The sequence below is a fragment of the Ostrinia nubilalis genome, chromosome 9 (assembly GCF_963855985.1).
Source record: "Ostrinia nubilalis chromosome 9, ilOstNubi1.1, whole genome shotgun sequence".
In the NCBI taxonomy this organism is placed as follows: domain Eukaryota; kingdom Metazoa; phylum Arthropoda; class Insecta; order Lepidoptera; family Crambidae; genus Ostrinia; species Ostrinia nubilalis.
The window spans coordinates 8,265,684-8,283,587 of NC_087096.1; the positions used below are offsets into that span (position 1 = coordinate 8,265,684).

The window sequence follows — 17,904 nt, forward strand, 5'->3', positions numbered from 1 at the left end:
TTTTCGCCTTAACTTTCGCTGTAGTTATGGGACCACTTAAATAGTCGCTAAACCATTGGTTGGTAAAACTAAGTATTCTTCTCCAAGGCGAGCGCTCTACCTATTTTGTCCGTCCAATGTTACAAGTTCATTTCGACCTCACGTTTATTCTACTTTGTTCACCGGAATGATACCACCTTTTTTTTCGGGGAAAGGAATGATACCACCTGGGTGAACAAAGTAGGCATAGATTTTTTAGTGTTCTCATTTCACCCAACTTTATTTTCCTGGTGAATCGAGTCGTCGTGGCGCCGACTTTTTGCCTCCTGTCCCATATTTTTTTATTTGGACAAAAATTCTTAACTCATTTGTTTCATCCTGATAAGACCCTAATCACTAATCGATTTTTTTATCCATCTTAGAATCTCAAGTCCATGCCCATCAGAAATTCGTCGTCGTATCCGATACGACGTCTTGGGGGATGGAAGATTGGGATATTTAAAAAATTAAAAATACAATTCTCGGTTGCCACCTCAAAAAGAGACACGGTGGTCACTGATATGTTTTTTACAAATTTATAGTTGCCTAGGCGATGCCGGTGGGGGCAAGTGGAAATAACCGCAACTTATTACTTAAGAGTCGTTCGCTTATAGGAAAGTTGAGTCTCAATAGATGGAATAGTTAGAGAGAAGCTATATCTGCAGATCAGCACACACGCCACATGGGGAAAAAAAAATTCTTCTTTTTTTTCCTGAAGGTCCACCAGGAAATCTGTATTAGGACTGTACTGTAATATTTGAAATCACCTCAAATAGAATGTATTTATTTTTGTTAAGTATTTGTGTGAAATTTTTATTACACTAAGACCTATGTAGGTAGTTAGATATTTTATAAAGTTAACAAATAAAGATCTATATTTCATTTCAGATTTTTTTATTATACTTACTTCTCATTTGTAATGATGACAAAGTGCAGGGATCTGATGGACGGCGGCAAAATCGCTTTTCGGTACCTATCGCTTCGGCAGCGTTTCTTTTTTACATGCTTTATCATCCTGATGACTCCTAATGATAGAAATGAGCTGTTTTGTCCCTCAGTATAAAACGGAATAGATCTCTCACCTAAATGTATTCTTTACCACATTTACAATTTTCGTTTTGAACATGACAATAAAATAATACTATATTGTTGTTGTTACATAATAAAAAATTAATGTTTATTTTCTTTAATTACAACAAAAGCTTGTCTTATACTGCACATAATTCCAGGAACATCATTGGTTTCTTTCAATCTCCTCTGCAGTTCTTTTAGAGAGTTCAGCTTTGGAGTTGTACTCAACACTGAAAATAATAATATTATTTTAGTATGTCTCCATAAAAGTATAATGTATCATCTGGCTATGGTGGTATGGCATACATGATTAAATGTGTAAATTTATAAAATATGAATATAATAACTTGTTAAATGACTTACATTCATAATATCCGGACTTAGAATCACGAATCAAACGGACTGAATAGTTTTCAGAATCCTTCTTAGATTCGGTAAAAAATTGAAAAAATATTGTTTGTTTGTCTTTATTCCGCTTTTCTATTGAATAATATACTCTTAAAAACTTCTTGTAACATTTTTTAGCCATCAAGAAAGCTTCATGAGTTTCCTTGACTTCTTGTGAGAGAAGCTTCTGATCTGAAAGTACAAACAAACCAGATTATTTAGGCTTTTTTTTTCAGGTTAATCTTAAAAAACAGTACTCCATCCAATGATTAAGTTTTATGTAATATTATAGTATGTTTGTAAACAAACCTCTTTTATAACTTTCATATTTATTTTGCTGTCGACCGAGTTCTTCAATTTTAGATTCGATGTCACACCTCAATTGCTTATTTTGTTCGTTCAAAATCTGAAGCTCGTCATCATTATTAACATTTATCGTACCGTTGAAAATACATTTTTGTACTTTGAAACCATCATCAAGTAATATGAGAATGTTATCTCTTTTGATGTTTATTACTTGCGCAAAGTTATCGAAAAGATCTACATCAATATCACGAATATTATTTTGAAAACTCCACTCTTCGATTACACTCATTTCTCTGGATTAGTAGGTAACACTATTTCACAATACAATAAATTGTTTTTTGGACGCAAAACTCTTCTCAATCAATCCAAATCCAACCGAACAAATTCAAATAATCAGCAGCCACCACAACTGTCAGGTACTGTCACACTGGCAGCCAAAGAGCATAAAAGAGTAAGAGACGGCACTCCATAGATATTTTTTGAGCTCACGCACACATATGCATTTTAGAGAACGACCCGCAAATCTTTACCAACCGCACAAACTACAGGCGGAGCTACCAACATAATGCCTTATTTTCTGACAGTATTAGTGACGTTCGTAATAACTTATCGATTATCGATACTTTGCTAGGGTTGTAATTGCATATCGATATCTAGTATAGGAACCTTCAATATTTTAATGATTACTATTTTTATTTTATACTATGTGTAAGTAAAACGAAGTTTTGTAACGTAAATTATTTATTTCGAAATAAAATAGGTATATTACAATAAGTATTGAACATGACATAGCAGTTGTAGGCATGAGGAATTATTGAAAATTATAACAAAGTACAGAAATGATAATTTTGTAAACTTTTATTTTCACAACTTTTTCTAAGAAAAAATAGGATTTTTATTTATAAACATCTTTAATTTTCTTATCAGCTGATCGAACCTCAGCCCTAAGATTACTTTTCAATGCTTTGTTGCTGTGCTTTTTTACTTTTGTCAGCAAAATTGTTTTCACTTTTTATGAAGCTGTCATTAATGATTTTACAACTTTTTCTTAGAAAAAGGTAACTTAATATTTTAAACATCTTATCATAAATTTATTTATTATGTTGTTGACATTTAAACCAACTAAAATTACAATTTGTACTCAACATTAAGAAAATGAATTTTCCAACATTTTCCATATATATCTGGTCGGCAATATGGTCATGATAAAATTGTTTAGCTTCATTTACGGTGGTACATAATTGAATTGTTGGATAAACGAGACTTTTTTTATCATGCCACCATTCGCGAAGAGATATATATGCATACAAATCATTGTCAACAGGAGTTTTCACGCTCAAACACTCTTCACAAATTAAACAAGAACTGTTCTGTAATAGTTTGGCAGCTAAATACCCGCTTACATATACTACTGGTTGGTTTTCAAGGCTACACAAATTTTCAATGGGCTGTTCTAAGTTTTCAGGGTCCGGGATAGACAACACAGGATAAAATTCAGTGTCTGTGGAATCTTGAACATTAATTTTTATTTCTGTTGTTTTTAAATTAGTTTTTAAAATGTCTTTATATTCCAGCATATGTTTATTGTTGTCTGCTTCACAATTAGCACTTCTGCTATGAGGCACTTTCAGCCCAGTAACCATGCTTGTTTTAAGCGCTGCAGTAAAGTGCGTGATAGTGGGATTTCTATTGGTTACACTGTGTTGCCTAATGATTCCAAATAAGTTTTCCAGAGAGTCTTGGTTAAACTGTCTAAGGTTCATATATTTAAACCCTTCATTCTTTAACTTTTCCCAAATATCGTTTAAGGATTTGATAGATATTTGATATCCCTTTACGCATTTAACATTTTTTAGTATCGTGTTTTCTGCTGTTATAAATTTTATGGTTTTTAACTTATCAGTATAAAAGGTCCAAGACTCAATGTGATTACTTGATGTGGAAACATTTTCCCGGATCCCTTTCTTTACGTCATTTAAAGATGATGGACCATTTGTACAATCAAATAGTTTATCTAACTGTTCAATCACAAATGCTGTATCATTGCAATCAGAAACTTCTTTCCATGCCATCATTTTTAAAATAGCTGCCACGGTATTACTCAGAGCATGCGCAGCATACTTCACCCTCATATTAGTTTTGAATGTTGGATTTACAATGGTACTATTCAGTTTTTTAATATTTAAAAAAATTCTGTTGTGTTCTTCTGCAACTACCTTCGCTATATTCCTTATTGTTTTTTTTGCATTTTGTAACTGTCGCCAAAGCCTCTTCTCTTTAATTGTAAATGTTGATGAAGTGTCTGTAATAAAAACATTTCCATTAGTAAAAAAAACAACATTAAAGCAAATTGAATTGAATATTGGTTAATTAATCAGCAATTTTACTTAGTTTTTTAAATTAGGTATGTTTTATCTTACCTTTCATTTCAATGTTTTTCTTAGGTCTTTTATAACTGTGGACTAATATTTCTGCCTGTGCATCTTGATGGCAAATGTTTTTATCATCTGAAATATTATAAATATGCAAATTAGTTTAAAATTTATTTTGTTGTTTTATGAAACATATTATTTCCAAATCAATCAATCATTATCAAGTTTTAAAAAAATGCAAAGACAGGATAATGATAGCTCTTCTCATAAAATATGAAGCGTGGGCCCACCTTCAATAACAATGACATAATATTAAATTAAAGGCATTTAGAGGTTTTAATGTTCATTCTGGATGCGGTCTGCGGGTATGTCAAGACAATCTGTAAGTGGTCGTGATAAGGCAATCAGTCACGTGTGCTTTGCGTTCTTTGTTCGTATCCGCACGGTCAAATCGCATTAAGGCCGGGTAGCAGAGAAAATGGCGAAAATGAGGTTTTCATTTTTCATTTTTGAGGTACTAAACAGTAAAATTAAAGGCTAAGATTTTTATTGGGCATAGTTGAGGATATTTTCTAGGGCTATTAACGGATGGAAACACGATTTGATGAAGTTGACTCGATAGAATATATTCCCAAAGTTACCTCTATTCGTTTTCTATTTATGGTTTTATTTTTAAAATAAGCGATTTGAGATTCTAAATCTTTTACTAAACTAAAGTTCAGAAATAACTTGAGGGCTTTTAACGGATGAAATTTTTATATTGCGTCTTATTTAGTTACTATGTTAAAAAATGTGGAAAAAATCGTCCATGACGGCTTGGACAATCTCAATCAGTCGCGCGGTGGCGCTTACGGAGGACGGACGCGTGTCAGTTTTATGGCCGTGACAGTTCGCGATTTGTCAATATTTTTGACAATGATGACTTTGATGAGTCACAGTATAATAATATCAGTGTTACTGGAGAAAGCTTAAATTTTTGATAATTATGAATTATCAATTTTGTCTACCTATTGAAATTTAAATCGTTCGCATCCTTTTCAACGAAGACTCTACTCATGATACATAGTACATTCCTCAAATATGAGACAAAACCAATGAGTTAAAATTACATTTTAATAGTACCTACATACAATCGTCTTACACTCTTTAGAAGAGCACACTGTCACAAATAAATAATAAAAAATGCTGTCTAAGGTCTGTAGCTAAAGGTCTAAGCTGTAAGATAGAAGAATCTTCTAGCCAAAAAGATGGCAGATGCAGCAGATGTTAACGGATTTAAAACTGGAGTTCATATGACTCCTTGTAGACTTGAGTCTCTAGAGCATCCCTTCCTCCACCATGCGTAAGAATGTTTCAAAAATACTGTCTAAGGTCTGTAGCTAAAGGTCTAAGCTGCAAGATGGAAGAATCTTCTACCCAAAAAGATGGCAGATGCAGCAGATGTCAACGGATTTAAAACTGGAGTTCATATGACTCCTTGTAGACTTGAGTGTCTAGAGCGTCCCTTCCTCCTCCATGGGTAAGAATTTTCAAAAAAATACTGTCTAAGGTCTGTAGCTAAAGGTCTAAGCTGCAAGATGGAAGAATCTTCTACCCAAAAAGATGGCAGATGCAGCAGATGTCAACGGATTTAAAACTGGAGTTGATGTGACTCCTTGTAGACTTGATTGTCTAGAGCGTCCCTTCCTCCACCATGCGTAAGAATTTTCACAAAAATACTGTCTAAGGTCTGTAGCTAAAGGTCTAAGCCGTAAGATAGAAGAATCTTATAGCCAAAAACATGGCAGATGCAGCAGATATCAACGGATTTAAAACTGGAGTTCATGTGTATCCTTGTAGTTTTGAGTCTCTAGAGCAGTGGTTCTTAACCTTTAAGTCATGAGGGACCATTTTACCAAATTTCTGTCTTGTCAGGGACCACCTCATAATCGGTCAAAACCAGTTTGACTGCAAAAATCAGTTAAAAGTGGTTTTGACCAAGGTGTGCAAGTGCACATCGTGGACCACTTGGAATGCCTCCAGGGACCACCAGTGGTCCGCGGACCACCGGTTAAGAACCACTGCTCTAGAGCGTCCCTTCCTCCACCATGCGTAAGAATATTTCAAAAATACTGTCTAAGGTCTGTAGCTAAAGGTCTAAGCTGCAAGATAAAATAATCTTCTAGCCAATAACTTTAAAACTATAATTTGAACGAATTTTGCTATTAGTGGACAAATTTCTGCTCACGATGGACTAATTATCTGCTATACTCTCGACTCTCTAAAGCACAACATTTATAACAATTTTGCTGCGGTAATGCACTCCAGGTAACAGTGTGTGATGCTCATTGCTCATAGTGATTTTCGATACAGAGCCCCGTACATACGTTATACATAAATTATGGAAAGAAAACACCCAGACCAATACAAACAAATATGTATGCAATTTTAGTATGATATTTTTATTTATTAATAAACAAAAAGACTGAACAAAATTGATGCGTGTACTGATTAATGTAATTAACCACATGCAAAGCTTTGTGAATTGCAACAACTATAATTTATTATCCAAGCTCTAAATAATCGCTACTACGAGTAACTGATCATAAAATGTTTTTCCAATCGCTCAAGCTCCCGAGGATCTACCGATAGGTCGGGTAACGTAATCTTGAAATTCTTTTAGCCGGCGCGGAACTTCCGGAAGGTCGGGTGACGCCACGCCTCTTTGAACCGTGTTTACTTTGGCAGTTATATTCTATATTTATTCGATTCTAAAATATATTCCCAAAAATTTTGAAAGTTGTTTTAATTTGTATCACTTGGATATGATTTGTATTAGAAAGTGCTGTGAGTGTGACGCTTGAACGGAAGGAAGTCAACCTAACCTATCCAACTGCGTATTTCTAAACTGCGTATTTCTATACTGTGTAGCCGCGAGAGCTCTTTGGCGCGCTGTCTTCGGCGAAGTATTGCGCGCGCAGATTTCGACAGCGCGAAATACCTACTTTAGCAGAAATACCAAGCCTTAATATAAAATGTACAGAAACCTAGAATGTTGTACATATAAGTTCATTTTGACCTGACTGCAGACTGCAGAACGCATCCAGGGTGGCATTCTTTAGTTTGAGGGAAGGCATATTTTAGAAGGTAAATAATTAGTTTGTACACTTACCATGAGTAATGGGTTTATAGGTCATATGTTCTGGTGCATTGGAAGTAGAAGGAAGAGGTTCAAAAGTTGTTTTCGCAGAAATACCAGAATCTGGTATATCCACAGCTCCCAAACATGTTGAATTTAGTTGTTTGGTTGTAGTTGTAAGGGGAACTGAAAGCAGATAATGAAATGTGAATTGGGTAATAAAATGTCATGTTCTTACCCAACTTTAGGGTACAATCAGTCTAGTACATGTCTTGCTCACATTAAAAATTACTAGCTTATAAATATTATTAAACTAGCTGACCTGGCTAATTAATGTAGATTGCCTAAAATTTTTCAAATTGGTCCGGTACTTTTTTTGAAGAATTTGTATTACACAAATTACTAAAGTCCCTCTAACTCAACACACATTCTAAGCTAAATTGTGTTACGAGTGGGTTTACTACAATATTCAAGCTGTGGGGTTCTAACCCGCACTTTAGGCTATCTTGGCTCGAGTTACGGAGCCGATCAAATACAAACAAACAATTAAATATTTCCTTTTTATATTATTAGTATAATTTTAGATAAACATACCTCGTTCAACTGGATTTGACTTCTTTGGAATGCAATATGAATGATCATAAAGAACTGTAACAAAGTATAGATATAATTAATTATTGAAATTATATATTATTTATTGATAAGCATACAAGTTCATACAACACATGTTTGTGGTTACAAAGAAAGAACCTTGTTAAATTGCATTCGGTTGGTTTGTTTTGGAAACCAAAGAAAATTAATTAAGACATCTAAAGAAAAATTGATAGATAGTAAATTAAATTTAAAAAAAATAATTGAAGTCATCATCATACCTGTCTTGAGGTTTTCTTTATTGGAGTCTTTTACATGAAGAGGAAACTCTGTCAAAACTTCATCTGGCAAGATGGGATTGCTCAATTCCAGTGTTGGAATAGCTGAGTTCTTCAGCCGAGTTCCTTTGGCATTGAAGGATTCAGGAGTGAAGTGCCCACCACAAACAAACTTCAGTTGGTGTAACTTTTCAATAGGTACATATGCTAAGTCTTCTAAGCCAGCATTTTTAACCCACATTCGACAACTGAAATAAGAAATACCTATTAGAAAAGAAAAAGAATAACAAACTGAAATTTATTCATCAACTAATTTCTTTTAGTATTGTTATGCAATTCATTTGCAGAGTACGAAACAAAATACTGAAATTAAAAATTGGTTATGGTTATTTACTGTATGATTAAAAATATTAATCCCAGCCTTTAAGTTTACACAATCAGTAAAATTATCTTGTAATAAATGAGTGTTATTAGAAACTCACCGGTCAGAATCCAGAGGAAACCTACTCAAAAGTAAGGGTGATCCACCACGACTTCGCCTCTTATTACAAATAACGCACTTCTAGTTGTTTCTACTCTCCATTATCAGTAGAAGCCTAAAATGAAATAGGTATTAATTAAACAAAGCCTATAATTTCTCTCCAACCAGTGTCAATGCCCTGGTTCATGCATTTACCAGTTTTGAAAGTACATTTACATTTTCATCACATAGGGTTGTTTTTAATGAAAAATAGATTTGTAATAGATGTAATATTTCAAGTAAGTAGATAACATACCCATTAAACAGAAAAGTAAATAAGAGTTTAAACTTCTGTAGAAGTTGAAACACAGCTTATTTAAAAGAGTCTCTATCTCACAAAAAACATAACACTGAACAGCAAACTTTATCACGCCCGATACGGAGGAACTTAATCAACTCAACGTAAACGACAGAAAAGTTTATTTACAGTAATATTGCACCAAATCTGAGAAAATAACTTCACACGAATCAATTCGCCGGTTAAAAACTCAAACTCAATTGACAGACATTTTTTTTCATTTGTCAAACTAACAATACTACCAACATAAGGACACTAACAATTATTTTTAGTATGGTGGTATTGATCCGCGGGTTCCCCTGCTATAGTGAAATCAATCCAAAATGCACTTTATTGCTTAAGGGATAAGGTTGTATATCAATTGCTACATATAGAGACTAGTTTTTGTATGAGAAGTGTCTACCCACTGCTGGCAGCCAACGACCTAACAATAATTAGGCAGCCAACCTCTGCATCACTGACATGCTTTTATCCATGGCTTTTATCTTGTTATTTATTTATTTGTTTGATTATTTATATAGTTTTTCCAGTTTTTCTTTCGCTATTTTTTAAATTTTTTAAGATGATTGTAAAATAAAATATCTATTGGTTATTAGTGTGTTCCAATCCAACCAATTCCAACATAAAACACGCTTTTGTAGGCATGGCCAATCCATAGATTTACAATTTTACAAGTCAATGTGATGAAAACAGTCGTTACTGGTCCTATCCATGACATTGACAGTGGGGCGCCACCGTCAATACCGGATCGCTGGTTCCGATTTTTGCCATGTTGGAAACCATATAGTTGAACGATGGTAGCGCCCCCCTGTCATTGAGTTTGGTGGGACAGTTCAGCGTGGGTCATCTAATACTGAACTGTCCTATCCATGACATTGACAGCGGGGCGCCACCCGCGCCACCGTCTATATCAGTGGGTCTAGACAAAGTGCAAATTTTAATCGCAAACCAGTCGAAAAGTGGTCGAAAAGCCCCTTTTTTGTATGGAGTTTTGACGGATTCGATTTTCGATTCGATCAAAAAGTGCGTTTTGTCTAGGGGGGCAGATCGCTGGTTTCGATTTTTGCCATGTTGGAAATCATTTAGTTGAACGATGCCGCGATGGTAGCGTCATTGAGTTTGGTGGGACAGTTCAGCGTGGGTCAGCTATGTGTCCCACCCATACTCTCTAATCTGTGGTCCCACCAAACTCGTTGACAGAGGTGACAGAGGGGTGCCCCCATCATTCAACTATAGATGACCCAAGCTGAACTGTCCCACCAAACTCAATGACAGGGGGGCGCTACCATCGTTCAACTATATGGTTTCCAACATAGCAAAAATCGGAACCAGCGATCCGGTATTGATGGTGGCGCCCCACTGTCAATGTCATGCATAGGACAGTTCAGTATTTTGGAACTATATATAGTTTTCAACGCGGCAAACGTGGCAAAAATCCTTAGACAAAAATCGGAACCAGCGATTAGGTATAGACGATTGACGATGGCGCCCCCCTGTCAATGTCACGGGTTTGGTGGGTGCATAGAGGAATTAAATTCATCTATTACAGTTCAGTATCACAGATATGGATAGATGCAGCATGTGTCAAAAATTGTATGAAGCCGAGCGTGCCACTTTTTAAACGTCATTAGTGTCATTTTAGCGAATTTTAGTGATTGCCGCAACGTAAAAGTAATCGTATCATCGTACTGCATTCGCAAAGTCATCGAAAGATATCGTATGAATCGATTCGAAAATTAATTAATTCCGATAAAACTGATATTTTGTAAAATTTATAGTTACTCTGACTGTGGATTAAAATAATTTTGTAGCGGTAGACTTTATTCTACATTATTAATTTGCAAATAATATTTTTGTTGTTGTGCCTAATGTTTATGAAAGTAATGATTGTTATTCCATTATGTTAAATAGTACTACTATAGGTGTACCAGAATCTCATGGCAAACAACAATATTGGAAAAGTGTGTTTTTCATATGGCCATTGTCTATGGCTTTATTGTCACCTGTCAAAGTAAATCAAGAGATCTGTCAGCCGTTGCAGAAATTTTGTAATCTCTTCATGCCTATTTGTTATTTTTGTGAAAAAGACGAAAAAACTCAAGCAAGTCATATTGTTTTCAAAGTGTATTGTAAAATAAGGCATAATTCAAAGTCAATCTTTGATTTTAATGCGTGTCGTTGAGTTGACAGCAAGTTGGAATGAAACGTTTTGATACTTACCTACATTTAGTTTATTACCTAACTGCGTCAGAAGAAGGGTTATGTTTATTTTTATATTATTCTTACCTAATAGCTGCTTTATCGGGGTTTTCAGGTGTATTTCATTCATTGGTGCAGAGTAATGGTGAAAATGTTATGACCATGTAAAGAAAATTGAAAAAGATTTCATCAAGCAAGTTTGATTAATTGAAATGCTGAAAAAGCGATTTATATTATATTAATAGGTAACTCTTTAACTTGATCATCTATTTGAAGAACAAGAAATGCAAGTGGAGTTCTTAGAATTGTTTTCTAGTTCTGAATGAAGTGATAAGTTATAAGTATGATACTTAATAAATTTATTTACAGTAATATACGGTTTACTTATTTTTCAAGACATGTTCCTATGTTAAAAACCCGATGTATAACAACATTCTTCATACACATACCTAAAATGTATAGGTAGGCATTCGTACTTCATGTTCATTAATATTAGTCATAAATAAAAATTAAACAGTATCAAGATCGTTTAATCCAATTTCCCCAGTATTGCACTCAACAAAGTTTATTTTCCCCATTTGCCATGAGATTCTGGTACACCTATAGTAATTCATACTTAATTCCATACTTTTAAATATCCTAGTAAGTACCTGAGCCCCGATTACGGTAACTTTTAACGTCTACAATCCAGACGCGCTTCATCGATTCTGCGATACGATTGGTCAAAACAGCTGACGTACGCTGTTGAACGACCAATCGTATCGCAGAATCGAGAAGCGTGTCTGGATTGTTGACGTTAAAAATTACCGTAATCGGGGCTCAGGCTTAATAAAATAAAGACTATTTACTCAAGCTTTTTATTTTTAATAAATGTAAAAATGCGTAGTTTTGCCAATACGTTTTGTTTCATAAAGCTAAGTCAGGTACCTAGTTTTGAAGATATTTCTAAACGACAAAATTCAATGTGGTAAAAAACGTTCGAAGTGAAAATGAAACACAAAAGATTTTTCTTCATAATAAAGCCCTATAAAATAATCAAAACAAATCAAAAGGTTTGAATAAAATTGTTCTTCCGCCGTCATTTATAAAAAAGGTATAATGGCAAAATTATAGAACTTCCTTAGGCAGATGCCTCTACTCTGTCTATTTGAAAAAGTCTGGCACTAGAGATTTCCCGGGGGCCCGATAAAAAACCAAAAACATCTTTATTTTCCTCTTTAAATATATTAATTTTTACAAATCGTCAAATCTCATTATTTTTTCACCCTACCAGCGATTCAATACAAAAACTTGTCTGGTGTATGAATGCACGGATCTGTGTGTGTCATAATGTTATGAGTAAGTACGGTTCCTTGGGATCGGTATGAGTGCACCACATACATTACTCTTAATAGTACATCGCAGGATATGTATTAAAAACAATCCTACTTTATACTTCTTCTACTGCTACTTTATTCTAATTAATTATTTGTTACTTGTCCTGTTAATTACAATTCTCAATCCGTTAATAATTTATTAATTTTACCGTGTTCGTACTCTGTCCTCGTAAAATCATCGTTACCGATTGTTGTAATCGGCTAAGAATTAACAACGTGTACATCACTCGACCATGTATGTCCATTTGGACATATCGGAATGGCACGCTTTGACGAGCAACTTGCTGTATCTACTCTAATCCATATCTGTGGTTCAGTATAGTTCATCTATATTATGCTATCTTTGGAATGAAAATAAAAATGATTGACAGTTCTACTGTCTGTTTGATGTCAAAAAAAGAGAACTGTCAGTCATTTTACTCTTTGGTCTATATTTTCGTGAAAAATAGTGAATTAGTAGTAAAAGTATTTGTACGTTCAATCCTTGCTATCGAAAAACATTTATACACTCTTTTCCATATTTACTGCAAGCTTTGAATATCAACATAAGCAATGCTATTATGATCCTAATAAAGTTGTAAAGGGAATGAATTCAGGTAGGTAGGTAGGTACCTACTTCATCATCATTGATGTCTTTTACAATACCTGTGCTTCCGAACTTGATCAGGTCAGGATAAGGACACCTGCTGCAGAATTAGTAAATTTTACTTCTGAAATTTGACTGAATTTTGAGTTAGTTTTTAATTATTGTAAATGTATACCAAAGTACTAAACTTTTTTCTACAAACTACAAATATTTATCACAATATTTTTACTTTTGCAGATTTCATGACAAAGTTATTGAAGGAGCTTATACAAAACTCTCTGTCTTACCATTATGTTTTATAGTACATATTTTAAAGAATTGAATAAGATCGACTGGAGTTATCATCTTTGTGTTATTAATTGTATGCCTGTGACTATTGCCATAAACATTTTGTCCAATGGGCCATTGTCTAAGTTGTTTCAAAAATCAAGCCAATGCTGATAACAGTACATCTCAAAGAAATAAAGATGGTAAGTATTTACATTAATTAGTGCCTTTTTACCAAGAAAGAATAATAAGAAAGCCTTTAATAATATGTACAATAAAATAATGTTATTGTTTCTTTTCAGAGATGACAGAAATTGTCACTACCCATCAAGTGCCTGCTGTCATGGTATCGGACTATCCTCAGGAAGAACCACTTCTTCATAATAATGAGAACAGCATAATTTACAGGAACAACACTAATTTGCAGAATGCTAATACTTTGGCTTCGGTAGGGGAACCCTGCCCAGAAGTACATCCTCAAAAAACTCAGTATTGTCCTGACAAGTCGCAAAAAACATTCTATCAAAAATTGCCATCAATACCTCGAACTATGTCATCATTAGGAACAAGTGAACCACGAATTTCTGAATATAAAATTAATCAACTATTTGACCAATATAAAGATTCATTAGAAGATGCTATTTTAGCAGAAGGAATAGAGAATCTTTGCAATGATTTACAACTGAACCCTGATGATTTCAAAGTTTTGGTGCTTGCATGGAAGTTAAATGCTAGTCAAATGTGCAGATTCACAAAATCAGAGTTTGTACAAGGCCTTAAAAACATGAAAACTGATTCTATTAAAGGTATTCAGCTCAAGTTGAATGAAATTACTTGTGGATTAAATAGAGATTCTGAAAGTTTTAAAGATTTGTATAGATTCACATTTAAATTTGGTTTAGATGTAAGTACTGGTCAAAGAATACTGCCGACAGATATAGCAGTACTCTTGTGGCGTCTAGTCTTCACAAACAATGAACCACCAGTATTAGATAAGTGGCTGAGTTATCTGGAGAAAAATACTCACATCCGAGGCATTCCCAAAGACACTTGGTATATGTTTTTAAACTTTAGTGAGTTTGTTGGAGAAGATCTTGGCACTTATGATGACACCGAGGCTTGGCCAAGCCTTTTTGATGATTTTGTGGAATATGAAAATGATCAGATGAACCAGAATGTTACAAAAAGTGACATCAAGATACAGGATTGAGCTCTTATATTTGCCAAATTTTAGCTGTGTAGGTACTTAAGGACATTGAGACTGATAATTGTGTGGAGTGTTTGAAAACATTTATTCTGTATCTCACTACTGAATGAAGAATGAGTGTAATATAGGAATGTGGTTCAAAATGCAGATGTATCATAAAATATACTAATGAGATTCAAACAAAGTTAAATGTACATAAGGTTATAATTATAAATTTAATATTTGTGAAATTATGTGTAGACTTAGACTTAATTCATACTTTATGTACTTGTACAACATTCCAGATATGGAATTAGCCAAAATCTGTATATATTAATATGTATTCGAAATCTGTACCCATTAAATCTAGGTTGCTTGACTTGGTTACCAGTACATATTTATTTTCTTTTGTGAATTCAATTTTTGGTGCCATTCAAGGTTGCCTAGATTGCACAATTTTTTTGATGAATAATAATAATAGATTTAATCAAAGAGAAGCTTTCATTTCAATCGTAGTCGACGCCGATTGTAGAGGCGGCCAATACAGCTCTCCGTCGCAGTTTCGGTCCTGAGTATGACTACCTTCATATTCCTTGTTTATAAAGTACCTACTGGTACCTACCCAAGAATAGAACATGTGGATGTAGACCAGCGTTGCCAGACGTCCTGATTTTTAAATCAAATTTAAATGTCCCGCGCGGGACAGGCTCTGTCACGCTTTTCGGAGAGAACTCGACCGTACGTAGCACGTGGTTTAAAATATTTTTTTTTGTTATAATACATTTTCTATGGCTACTTTTGCTATCTATTGTCACGTAAACGTAATTTTAAGTCAATAAGGGTTTTCGCAATTCGCAATCGCGAAAACCCTAATTAAAAAGATAAATTTGAAAACCTTTGATTAGATATATACGTTTTATTACTATGTCCCGCTTCTGACGGAAGAATCCCGTTATTTTCACTCAAAAAGTACCAAAGTCCCGACTTGGCAAAAAAAAAACTGGCAACGCTGGTGGACTGAGTGATCTTTTCAAAACTCATCCAACCACAACCAAATTTTGAGAGGATTTAGGAAATAACTGTGAAAACTTCATGGTAAGGTATTAAATATGCGAAACCTAAACAAAGAAAGCTAGAACTTATTAACTGGATCACTCAATCTGGACACCTGAAGAATAAGCCATAACGCGTATCCCAGATGTGTTTATAATTTGCGTTTGAATTAATTGTAAAGAATCTGAAAGCTGCTAAACAAATTTTCGATTCGATTCAAAGCCACATACCTACCTATAAGATTTAGAACGGTTTATGATATGGATCACTCAGAATGCACTATGTTCTATTGAGTGATCTTTTAAAACACCACCTTATACTGAAAAAGCTTAGATTAATAAAGGCTTTATTAGTCTAAGTGAAAAAGTATGAAACATCATCATGTTTATTATAAATTATGCTTCTGGGAAAATCTGTGAAAGAAAGAAGATTGACATCCTACTGGTTTAAGAGAAAATTAAAATCTTGTTTTTTCTCGATCGTCCCAACTGAGTGATCCTTATCTTGAACTACCTACCTATGTTTCATAAACCCAAACTCATAGGTAGAAGACCTAGTTACATCAGAAATTGTGAAAAATGTACTAAAATTTGACTAACCAATCGTCGTGTGTTATATTATAAAAGATAGGGTAACTCTTTTTTACAATCCATAAGGAAAACGTTGAGTAGGGTGACCATATCGGTTTACTTGAGTGTAGAATTTGTTCCTTCATTGTCCCGATAATATTGGTTACTACAGGGGACATGGTATCCATAACGACAAAATAGTCTGTTATGATGATTTGATGGGAAAAATGTATAACAGCAAAGAAGAACCAGTTATTTTACATACTTTGTCCTACGGATTTATCTATTAGGTTACATCCTAGTATTTGTATGTTAGAAAAAAAAAGTTAATTACTTTAAAAATGTTAAGGGATAGCTGTAATTCTTTAATAGTAGGGATAAAATGTTTTATTCCAGTGGATTTTACTGCGCCCTAACGGGTCGGACACTGGTGACCGGACACACTGTAAAATAAGCAAGTACAAAATAATGTATTATGATGTGCTATAAGCGGCAAGGAACCTTGCTGTTCAAAGCAATAAAACAACAATAGTATTAATAAAATTTTATTTTATTTTAAACAAAATAATATACTTGCAGCCTGCCAATGCTCTTCCGGTGTCTCGGCGCGAGGCGGCGTGGCGGCCGGCCGCGCCGACACAAGGCACTAGAGCGCGGCGGCCGCGGCCCTCTCGCGGTGGACCGACTCGGGGCTACGCACGCCTCGCTATTTGTCCACTGATATACACAAAATATCGATAATAATATACAGTCGCCACTAGACGAAAATCTGATTACATTAAAAAAGCTGAAAATTTATAAATCCATAATATACATTTACTATAACAATTCGGATGTTGAGCCCGAAGTTATAAGAATTAACGTTTGTGATACAAACCATCTTTTTTTCATAAGTACTCTCATTGATCCTACGATAATACTTGACAAGTAAGAAGCTTTAGGGGAATAAGTTTTACAAAAAATATTGTTTTCATCTGCTAAAAAACTGCAGCCCAATTTCTTTTGAAATCGGTTAGTAAAAGCAAATAATAAATTAAATCTATTTATTATAATTATGAATAAAAATATTGCAGATAAAGAAAGTAAAAGTATGAGGGTATGTCTAGCGAGACCCCCTATTCCACTGTAATCCATTGGTCAAATCCATTAATGGATTAGATTCCTCTTCTGGGTACACTTTAGTCCATCGATGGACTTGTTTCCGCATCAGAGTATACCCCAATCCATCAATGGATTTGATTCCGCTTTTAAGTACACCCTAATCCAAGAAATTTTGCACAACTGTTTTTAAAGTAGGAGTAGAATACCAACATCTTTTATCCATCCATTGGATTATACATTTTAATTCGTGATTTATTTTATTGAAATATAAATATATAGATATAGAAAATACGAACTCATTTATTTTTAAAGGGAAAAGCCCAGGTACATAATAAGTAGTGGGCCATTTTCTGGAAGAGTTAAAATGAAATAACTAAGAATTTCAATAATAAAGGGTAAATTATTTTTGTCGTTTCAAGGCTTTAAGTTTTTTTATTTGTTGAGAGAGGGTTGTAATTTGAAATAGCTTTTTAGGGTTCCGTAGTCCTGACAAGGAACCCTTATAGTTTCGATATGTCTGTCTGTCCGAGGTTTTGCTTAAAAACTACTGGCACTAGAGAGCTGTAATTTTGTGAAGGTATGTTTATTTATCACGCCGACAAAACGGT

General features: G+C 34.2%; 3 protein-coding genes across 6 annotated transcripts; 1 reads left to right on the forward strand and 2 right to left on the reverse strand.

Annotated features, from left to right (window-relative positions):
• Positions 1 to 1,166: 1,166 nt before the first annotated feature.
• On the reverse strand, positions 1,167 to 2,361 carry LOC135074563 (uncharacterized). Its single transcript, XM_063968896.1, has 3 exons — positions 1,786 to 2,361; positions 1,453 to 1,668; positions 1,167 to 1,319 (listed from the first exon to the last, which is right to left on the reverse strand). Exons 1-3 carry the CDS (start codon positions 2,069 to 2,071, stop codon positions 1,189 to 1,191), a joined length of 633 nt encoding a protein of 210 aa, XP_063824966.1. The 5' UTR covers positions 2,072 to 2,361; the 3' UTR covers positions 1,167 to 1,188.
• A 4,819-nt stretch (positions 2,362 to 7,180) lies between these two features.
• On the reverse strand, positions 7,181 to 9,806 carry LOC135074977 (uncharacterized). The gene is made up of 4 exons (XM_063969345.1): positions 8,624 to 9,806; positions 8,145 to 8,389; positions 7,867 to 7,920; positions 7,181 to 7,458 (listed from the first exon to the last, which is right to left on the reverse strand). Exons 2-4 carry the CDS (start codon positions 8,380 to 8,382, stop codon positions 7,289 to 7,291), a joined length of 462 nt encoding a protein of 153 aa, XP_063825415.1. The 5' UTR covers positions 8,383 to 8,389; positions 8,624 to 9,806; the 3' UTR covers positions 7,181 to 7,288.
• Positions 9,807 to 12,933: 3,127 nt separating this feature from the next.
• On the forward strand, positions 12,934 to 15,336 carry LOC135074979 (DCN1-like protein 3). Of its 4 annotated transcripts, none has more exons than XM_063969346.1 (3): positions 12,934 to 13,134; positions 13,358 to 13,590; positions 13,690 to 15,336. In XM_063969346.1, exons 2-3 carry the CDS (start codon positions 13,518 to 13,520, stop codon positions 14,595 to 14,597), a joined length of 981 nt encoding a protein of 326 aa, XP_063825416.1. In that variant the 5' UTR covers positions 12,934 to 13,134; positions 13,358 to 13,517; the 3' UTR covers positions 14,598 to 15,336. The 4 variants fall into 4 exon arrangements, with proteins under 4 accessions (XP_063825416.1, XP_063825417.1, XP_063825419.1 ...); XM_063969347.1 differs by having other exon boundaries at positions 12,934 to 13,130; XM_063969349.1 differs by lacking the exon at positions 12,934 to 13,134 and adding an exon at positions 13,143 to 13,201.
• Positions 15,337 to 17,904: the final 2,568 nt, after the last annotated feature.

What these genes read in the sequence shown, in the direction of transcription:
- LOC135074563 (XM_063968896.1), bottom strand. Translation starts at nt 2,071, where the DNA reads ATGAGTGTAATCGAAGAGTGGAGTTTTCAAAATAATATTCGTGATATT. An exon ending in ATATGAAAGTTATAAAAGAG is followed by an intron (nt 1,669 to 1,785) that starts GTTTGTTTACAA and finishes TTGTACTTTCAG; the next exon opens with ATCAGAAGCTTCTCTCACAA. An exon ending in TAAGTCCGGATATTATGAAT is followed by an intron (nt 1,320 to 1,452) that starts GTAAGTCATTTA and finishes TATTATTTTCAG; the next exon opens with TGTTGAGTACAACTCCAAAG.
- LOC135074977 (XM_063969345.1), bottom strand. Translation starts at nt 8,382, where the DNA reads ATGTGGGTTAAAAATGCTGGCTTAGAAGACTTAGCATATGTACCTATT. An exon ending in TAAAGAAAACCTCAAGACAG is followed by an intron (nt 7,921 to 8,144) that starts GTATGATGATGA and finishes ACTTTGTTACAG; the next exon opens with TTCTTTATGATCATTCATAT. An exon ending in GTCAAATCCAGTTGAACGAG is followed by an intron (nt 7,459 to 7,866) that starts GTATGTTTATCT and finishes ATCTGCTTTCAG; the next exon opens with TTCCCCTTACAACTACAACC.
- LOC135074979 (XM_063969346.1), top strand. Translation starts at nt 13,518, where the DNA reads ATGGGCCATTGTCTAAGTTGTTTCAAAAATCAAGCCAATGCTGATAAC. An exon ending in ATCTCAAAGAAATAAAGATG is followed by an intron (nt 13,591 to 13,689) that starts GTAAGTATTTAC and finishes GTTTCTTTTCAG; the next exon opens with AGATGACAGAAATTGTCACT.